The sequence below is a fragment of the Lampetra fluviatilis genome, chromosome 12 (genome assembly GCF_964198595.1).
Source record: "Lampetra fluviatilis chromosome 12, kcLamFluv1.1, whole genome shotgun sequence".
Taxonomy (NCBI): domain Eukaryota; kingdom Metazoa; phylum Chordata; class Hyperoartia; order Petromyzontiformes; family Petromyzontidae; genus Lampetra; species Lampetra fluviatilis.
Genome location: NC_136286.1, coordinates 11,822,247 through 11,831,019, shown reverse-complemented (window position 1 = coordinate 11,831,019; position 8,773 = coordinate 11,822,247). Strand labels below are relative to the sequence as shown.

At 45.6% G+C, this 8,773-nt stretch overlaps 1 protein-coding gene across 2 annotated transcripts in view; it reads right to left on the bottom strand.

The window, feature by feature from the left end:
• Window positions 1-2,889: 2,889 nt before the first annotated feature.
• The window catches only part of LOC144935188 (fibroblast growth factor receptor 2-like), an 82,127-nt gene continuing 76,243 nt past the window's right edge, over window positions 2,890-8,773 (bottom strand). For both annotated transcript variants that reach the window (XM_078861667.1, XM_078861668.1), the window contains 2 exons: window positions 7,959-8,064; window positions 2,890-7,277 (listed from right to left, as the gene is read on the bottom strand). In XM_078861667.1, coding sequence (XP_078717793.1) covers window positions 6,969-7,277; window positions 7,959-8,064 — 415 coding nt within the window. In that variant the 3' untranslated portion in view covers window positions 2,890-6,968. The remainder of the gene's footprint in view (window positions 7,278-7,958; window positions 8,065-8,773) is intronic.

The window sequence follows — 8,773 nt, the reverse complement described above, 5'->3', positions numbered from 1 at the left end:
GCTTAGAAACTCGTACGACTTGGCGATGGAAACATGTGATCGCAATCATAGCACTCATAAAATTGTGTTATTTCAAATCAGCAAAATGCACTTCAGAAAATGTGGCACTGTTTAACATAACAATGCGGAGCCCAATTTATGAACTCGTTTTTGTTTCGTTAAAGTTTTTTCAGAAAATCTGCTGACAATTTTGTTTTCTTTCTGGAAAAGTCATTCTGCCAAATTCACTAACATAATTTGCCACCAGTTTTCCGGAATAAATGGGTGTGGTGCCGTGCCGTTCACAGATCGTACATTTTTTCTCAACAAATCAAACTAATTTTTTCAAGAACTGCTTTTTGTGCTAGGTTCATTGTCCTTCCACCCGCACCTCCACTTAAGCACGGTTGGCTGTGCACGGCGCGAAATAAGTTTTACATACATAGAGGACATCTCCTGTACGTGTCAGTGTCTATTCCACCACGTCGATCCCTCTCTGCGATGTTCCAGGTGCCATTGCACGCGCGGTTAATAGAGCACGGGTCGGGGTTGATGGTAGTGGACGGCTCTCCGCTCAGTGAGTGGCCACGCGATTCCTCCCACCTTTTAAAAAGCAACTTCAGAAACATCTGACAATTATTGTTGGCTCTTGCCCGAATTTCGATCCTAGGCCGACCCTTAACCTTGCCAAACCGTGATCCATTCTGGCGCTCCTCCAGAGGTCGGAATTAGAAGCCCCCTTACCCTAATCCCCATCATGTGAATCGCAAATGTAGACCTGGCCCAAAATTTCAACAAAAGCGACTGCAATTCCACCAAAATGTTGCAGGACCGCCATAGCATTGCTTCGCTAATTTGACCCCAGTGTTTCTTTTGGGTTGGCTTCTCCAAATGTGATTGTGACCAACAAGGGTGCGTTTAACCTGAGCCATAACCAGTCACAACAACCCTCTGCAGCACACCGCAAATATTAAATCGCACCAACATCCGGGGCGACAGCTGCGTTCTCTTTTTGTTGAGAATGAATACTGGAATAACATTTTTTATTTGACGACTTGCCTTTGGAAATAAATGCACTATGCACTCATGTGTGCAATTCAATGCTGTAGTTTATAGAAACATAACAGGCACTGCATTAAAAATAAGTTGATGTGAGACCCACAAATGTTCCCTTTGCCAAGATGCAATGTATTTACACTTATAATTTGTTCGGAAATCTTTTTCACATTTCATAGGGCCACAGCCGGTAGTATAGCAGCACTGATCATGCTCGGTGCCTTTGGCTGTTTTTGTTTTGAAATTAACTGTTTCATTCCAGCCTCTACAGTGGAAATTTCGAGCTCGCTTTTGTATACCTATGCAAAGTGGCTCCAGTCCACAGAATCTCACGAACGTTTTGGGTCTTATGGCACACAAGCCAGCTGGTATGTGCAGGTGCATTCATAATTGTATTTCATTAGTGAACAAAGACCCACTATTATGAGTAACATGAAAATAATGTTCATTAGGCTGTTCATAGCCTCAGCTTGGACCGAGTTTAACTTTCAGAAGAAACGCAGCCATGCTGACAACCACGTATTTGTCGTTTGTTCCCCTGCACAGAGTAAAGGCGACCACCAGTGCCGGCCCGAGCCTCTTGGGGGCCCTAAGCAGAATTTGATTTGGGGGCCCCCCTCCCACCACGCAGACTCATCTGTGCTAGAAGATTATTGACACAAATGTCACACTATAATGTTATAGCGAATATTATAAACGAATACAGTGAGGTTATGTATTAAAAAAAAAAACGATTCGGGGGCCCCCTGGTGGCCAGGGGGCCCCAAGCAGCCGCTTAGTTCGCTTATGCCTCGGGCCGGCCCTGGCGACCACTAAGGTTGACTCAGCCTGCCAGCGACTCAACCCCGTCTGTTGCAATGCTTAAAAGAGAAAACAAGCCACCTGGTACGTTCATTCATTCATCTTCGCCACGAGTTTAAATGTTTCCTAGTACAATAAATTAACACGAAAAAGAATTGACGGCCCTTTTATTAATCAATTGCAGCATGTGAAGGCCTCTCTGCACCGTGTCAGGGTATACACTATGAGACCTCCTTTACCAGTGGCAAAATATAATAATAGGGTTTTACCCTTTCAACTGGTACAAAAACTGACACCTTTATACACCTTTTGGCGTCATCTGGTCCAACACCAATGGAGACTAGGCTCTAAGAAAAGCTGTCTCGGGTGTGGACCAATCAACTTCAAGGACAGTGCATATCATTATCATCATCAGAGTTGTTTCTTTTTGTTTGCATTTTGACTGCTTGTGTTGTGGTTATTGCAAACATGATGCCTTGTATAAAGGTGTCAGTTTGAAAGGGTAAAAAACCTATTACCGTGTCAGGGTCGTTTTGCCTTTACTTCACCACGCTGGTCAATGTCAGCTGGAACTGGTTCTGATATCACTCAACATCAAACGTTGTTCGAGATCCTCTCAGATGGAGGTGGCCGGTAGAGCTGTTGTTTGGAGTAAACATGGAACGGCCATAAGGGGCATTCGATGGTGCAGGGCCTATCCAAACAGCCTTCTAGCGTAAGCCCTTCTCGCTCTACTGCTGTTAGCTGTGGCCACGGAATCAAACTCGGGTCATCGGACTCGTAGTGCAGCATGCAAAATGTTCAGCCGCAAAAAAACAGGTATGGAGGGGGGGTCACAGCGGTCGAGTATTCCTTCCACGACGTTCGTTTTGCAGCAAGAATCGCTGCCAGCAAAAAAATCCGCCGGCAGAGGCCACGGGGCCCCACGGGAGCCATGTGACTTGGCTTTTGCCTCGGCGGCTCTTGCAGATTACGCCCTAATCCCTCGGCAACACTCTGATGTGCCTTGCCAACTCCTTGCAATTAAATCAGAAGCCAAAAATGAAGACAATGAGTAGACAGGCTTAACTTTATTTTTGAAATGCACAAAAGCGTTGTTGATCCCATGCAGGAGTGAGTAAATCACACAGGCTTAATGGTCACGAGTTTTTTTTTTTCACGCTCGCATGGTTTATGCTAACAGCAGTTCGGAGATCATTATTCAAACCACTTTACTCTTAACATGCCGAAGCAAAAACACAATTATTTCGCCAAAAAAAAAAATCGGAATTGGTCGCAGCTTAATTCCCGATGTTTGTGGGCAGTGTGCAACAACCACCATCTCTGTTGGTGGAGATGCTGCTGCTGCATTTGAGGACAAAGTAAAACTGGGGCAGCGCAGAACCTCGGTACCCAGTTGAACAGAATGATTTTATTTGGCGAAGCCTCATGGTAGTCTCTCGAAGGGCTGTCAGGAAAACCACAATGATGTGGGGATCACAACAGCTCCTGGACAACGGATGCAGGAACGCAACCAACCTGTGCAACATTTCAAACTTGAAAAACAATAAACATTATACACCTTCGTTTAGTAGGAATTAACTACAAGATTGTTTACAAATCCAACAATTTTGTAAAATTTATCAATAAATTAGGTTAATAAATCTAATAAATCTTTGTTGTAAATTCTGCCATAAACCATACTGTAATAACTGCTTTGCTCTTTAGAAGGCAGACACTTACATGTAAATATATTTATATATTTTTTATATATAGGAATGCTCCAGTACAAATCTAAACCATAGTGTTACAGAGTATATCCCTGCCTTACACAGGAAATTGTAAATGTATGCTCTTTGTATCTAAGAGCCAATATTATTTTAAAATTTATTTTAATATACATATTCAGATATAGTTCTTATTAAAAGTAAAATTGGTCGTTGATATGAACCAAACTTGCGTAATATTGTATGAAGTGTACGTACAGCTTTGCTCTTTAGGCACAATGGCAAGAGATCTGTGTATTGGCACTGCAAACTGACAATCACAAGGCAACCAACCATAGCCTGCAGAACATCCCATGTAGGCTTTTCTTGGAAGCGCCACCATCTCCAAAGTATTGCCATTCAAAGTATAAAGTAGTTGTTAGAAACGCACATGCTTGGCTTGTCTGGATTCCATATAAAAATTGTCACTGGTACATATATGCAGAGAGTGAGTTTTCAGGTCCACGTGCTTGCACTCTTGAAAAGTCCACCAAAGAGCCACAGGCAGCCACAATCTTCTTTTCGCAACGAGTGTCGGCAAGAGGCCCACGGACAAACACAACACGCCGATCAGCCTGCAATTTTTCTTCCTCAACTTCACTTCTTATTTCGGCACGCTGTTGGGGGGCAGCAGGCACTGGAATGTCCACACGAACTAATGTACAAACTATAGACGCGATCAGAGTTACAATCTTATTTTACAAATCACCAACACGAGGAATTATGCGGTTAGCATTCAGATTCCAGGAGCATCTTAACTGTGCCATCGTGGCGAATATGCATCTACTGCTACGTGTGTATTCTTAAACCTCGCGATTTAGATGTCAAATATACCAACCACTTGCAGCGTTGTATTAGTAATTATCAATAAGCCTGTAATTGTGCATAATACAAAACTGAAAGCTGTTAATTTCAAACAATACAATTTGTTAAACATGCATTCAGTTTGTTGTAAAAAAAAAACCTCCTTTACCGTTTAATCGTGGTTAGATTTCATCATTAATGCAAACTGGCCTAACATTTACAACATGTATACACACACACACAACCATACGTATGCATCTTAAATCCATATACAGTATAATGTGTGCTCTATGTCATCGTGACTCGCCAACGGATTGTACCTAACTTTGTAAGCGGGTTGTATTACCGCTTGCCGCTTTCTTACGGCGAAAGCGATATGTAAATATTGTTACACCCCGGCTCCCGGAAGGCAGATAAGGTTGATACCCTGAGAGCGTCCGCACAAATGGCTTGTGTTCCTGGTTCACAATCGGCCAAAGGGCATGAGTCTTGCAGAATAAATGTGTGTGTGCCTTTTTTCCATTGTCCTAACTCATTTGCAGTGCCCTGTTATCTTGTTGTTGTCTTCTTCTTCTGACTAATCTTATTTCCAGCGCCACACACGAGTGGCAATTGTCTTGAGAGCTCAGATGTCCGCAAAGTCGAGTGTTCATTCAGATGAGAAATACTTTTTTAAATGTACATATCTAGTGTCATTAGTACTAAAAAGGTATTTCAGATGTACCGTGAAAACCGAGGCAATGCAAAAATACATTTAAAAAAAGATAAAATATCTGGCAAATAGATATTACACCGGTCACTAAAGTTTAAATTAAGCAAAAAATTTAGCACGTTTTTGTATTTGTTAAAAAATAAATAAATTACTGTAGTTCGGACATTTCAGTTCTCAAATTTGTGTTGCAAGTTTCCCTACATTCAGCCATTTAATGTTTCAAGGAATCAAACGTGTACAAATGAGTGAAGTCTGACGCTACGCCCAACAACAACCGCTGTGGTGGATGAAATTTCTCCAGAGCTTGCAGCAGCGCCGCCCCCCCCTCCTCCTCATGTTTTCACAGAAGCCTCATCGTTTCTCCCTCCGTCTGTTGCTCACTCACGAGGCGAATCGCACACCAGAGTGGCGCTGCTTTCTTTGTTTTTTTACTGCCATTGGAAAAAAGATGCTCCTTCGGTGGCTCTTCCAAGGAGCTCTTTTGGAGGCAGACGATTTACCATTCATTCTCCCAGACCACGGGTTGTCACTTGCAAATATTTTAACGAAGAGACAATAATAGCAGGCTGCCCCCACCACCAATCAGTCTGATGACGAGGCATAAGGTGTGATGGGCCACCCACACAGAATGTGTTCAATGTAGGCTGCATGTTGAGTCGTTTCTCAAAATATAGCGGCATCTACGGGGGTCATTTATCCAAAGAAGTGGAATATAATGTGACCTGCGTTATTATTTCATGCCGGGGCCAATCAAGCGATGACGCCGCATCCAACTTTGAGCCCCCCGCCAGCTGCTGACCATAGCAAAGGTGACTGCAATAAAAATGCGTACATATTTTCTTGGTGTTTCGCTTCAATTCCAGTCCGTATGGTATATTGCTGTGAGATATGAGAACCGCGGACAGGCATAACGAACGCACGAGGGCTGACGACTGCTTTGCTTCAAAACGCGTTCAGGCGACGGCGTGTTCGCACGATGGGAGACGATACTACTCCACTACGGCTCCCGTTTGCAGTTTTTCAAACTTCAAAAGCGATTGTGTGGGTGCCGTCACATTGGCTCCTCAGGCTCCCCGAGGGTTACAAGAAACATACCTGAGGCCACAAGTCAATTGGCAATGAAAATACATTCAGTCCCGCTGGCCACCAAACGAACTGTATAAACGTAGCCCAAGGCACCGCTTTGAAGATCATTTTGTTAGCCCCCCCCCCCATCCCACCCCCGTCGCTTGTCATGCAGTCGGAAGCTTCACCGGGAAGTAAGGCCACCTCTGCAGGCGCTGCTCGTCCACTCGGGCCCGACACAGGCACCCTGCAATGCACAGATCCTTTGCGTTCGGTGATAAAAGGAGAGGGGGCGAACGCACGGATGAGCCGGGCTGGGAGACGCGTTAAGGCCTGACCGGCATCAAGGCAAGAGGATCGCACGGCGCTTGCGTGGAGGATTTTCGGCTGTCACTCACGATTGCTTCAACAAAGCGGCGACTGCAGGAACCTAAGTTGACGACTTAACCACGGGTCGGCTTTTGGAGTTGCATCTGGGCTGGCGTTCTGCCAAGTGTGATTAAACTGGGACGCTTGTCGCACGGGCATTAAATCCTTCACGGATTCCCAGCGGGCCTCGTTCAAGGTCAGGTAGGGCTGGCTTGTCGTGCGGGGGCCCTCGCACCGAGATTCGATAACAACAACAACGCGGCAGGCAGCGCTCGCAAATGCCTGCAATAGCTGATCATCGAGTCCCTTTGAATAAATTCTCCCAGCGTCTCATTCATATCCGAGCGTCTCTCTCTCGACCTCGCTTCGCTGAAGGCGCTAGCAATGTTCCGTATGTACACAGTTGGGTCGGCGGCGGCACAGCTGCTGCGCCTCCGTTACGTTGACAGCTGCAGGGAGGGCGACAGGGAGGTTGGCATCGAGGACGCCAGGGTGGGTGCCAGGGTGGGTGCCAGGGTGGGTGCCAGGGTGGGCGCGAGGGTGGGCGCCAGGGTGGGTGCCAGGGTGGGCACGAGGGTGGGTGCCAGGGTTGGCGCCAGGGTGGGCGGTAGATACGGAGGCGGGCTTGGCTCGTCGGGTAGGGGCTCTGTGGAGAACACGGAGTCGTCGCCGGAAGAGCAGGTGCTGTGAGTGTCGGGGAAGCTCGGAGAGTACTGCTCCAATGGGGCCGACAAGTCCAGGTATTCCTAACGCATGCACGTAGAGGGCCACACAGTACCAAAAGGGGTTAACATTTACCCGGTGAAAGTAGCGAATTGCTCGATGATGCTGGATGCAATTACCAGCGAAACGTCGTACTGAAATTGTAAATGTTGTGGTTTCACGCTTCAACACACCGGTGGGCTAAAACAGTGAATTATTTGTCTTTTGTCAACGTGACACTTTTTTACTGATTGGCCGTGTCGGGTGGTGGGGGGTTACGACACATTTATAAATAACGCAATCTAAACCCAAAAAACGTTGATTATGAATAATATTGGTCGCGAAAGCCTACGTGTTAAACGAACATTCGTTGATGCCGTTAAAGTATCTCTCGGTGCAGAGTGGTTAAATGATACAGGGGGACTTATAAGGGGAGGGTGGTGTTTACTGGTACATATTTGTTTTAAAAATATTACCGGAAAATAAAACTTAAAAGGGACATTGTACAGTTTAAATCGTCATTGCTCAACAGCCACAGAAGTAAACAAGCAACTTAAACAGTAACGTTTTAATATTGGTAAATGTATTCCCGATTAGGAAACTCGTTTGTAACCTTAAGACTTTTCACCTCCTTGAAACAACCATCACACGAGCTCAAGATCGTCATCAGCAAAGCGTGGCTGCATTCATGGACCCGGCAGCTCGCGTGCGCATTTGCGTTATACCTCCTGAGCGGTCATGGTGAGGATGCGATCCAAGTCTTCCACCAGCTGCTTGAACGTGGGCCTGTGCGAGGGGACAGCTGCCCAGCAGTCCTTCATCATCATGTACCTGTGCACGCACAGAGCACGGGCAGCCGTTTACTCTAGGCTCTGCTTCGTAAAAAAATATAAGGTCACACTCATTACACACACAAAGTGCTTGCCACAAAGGAACTGTAATACCTTGCCGATCTCATCAAGGAGCATGACGCAAACTCTGGTCATCCTCACAGCGGTGGCTTTTGGCTGGCCATCGAACAAAGACGGTCACCGCATCGCACGCTTTCGGACGTGCTTCCACGGCCGTCTGGAACGCTCTTCCTTCCGATATTAGGAAGCCACTGGAGCTATGGACTTTTAAATCTAGATTGAAAAATAATTTCTTTAGAACTGCTTTTTGCGCTTAGTTTGTTGTCCTTCCCCTCGCACCTCCGATTAGCACGGTTGGCTACGTACGGTGCGAAAGAAGTTCAACATACGTACATACAGGCCTGGGTCATGCAGCTTGCACACACACGCGCCTTGGCACTGTTGGACGTAACTTACTGCAATGCAGCAATGAAGATGCTACAAGTCAGAATCAGAATCTGTAGTTAGACTAGAAGATTCTGATGAGTTATGCAGCTCTTTTTCACAGATGTCCAAGTATAAGCAGAGGTCATAAAGTTCCAACAAACAAAACAATACAAAAACCGAAAGGGTTGCAAAGTATAGGAAAGCTAAGCAAGTCACTAAAACATAAATTAAGCACACAAGTACAAATTGCATATCTCATATCC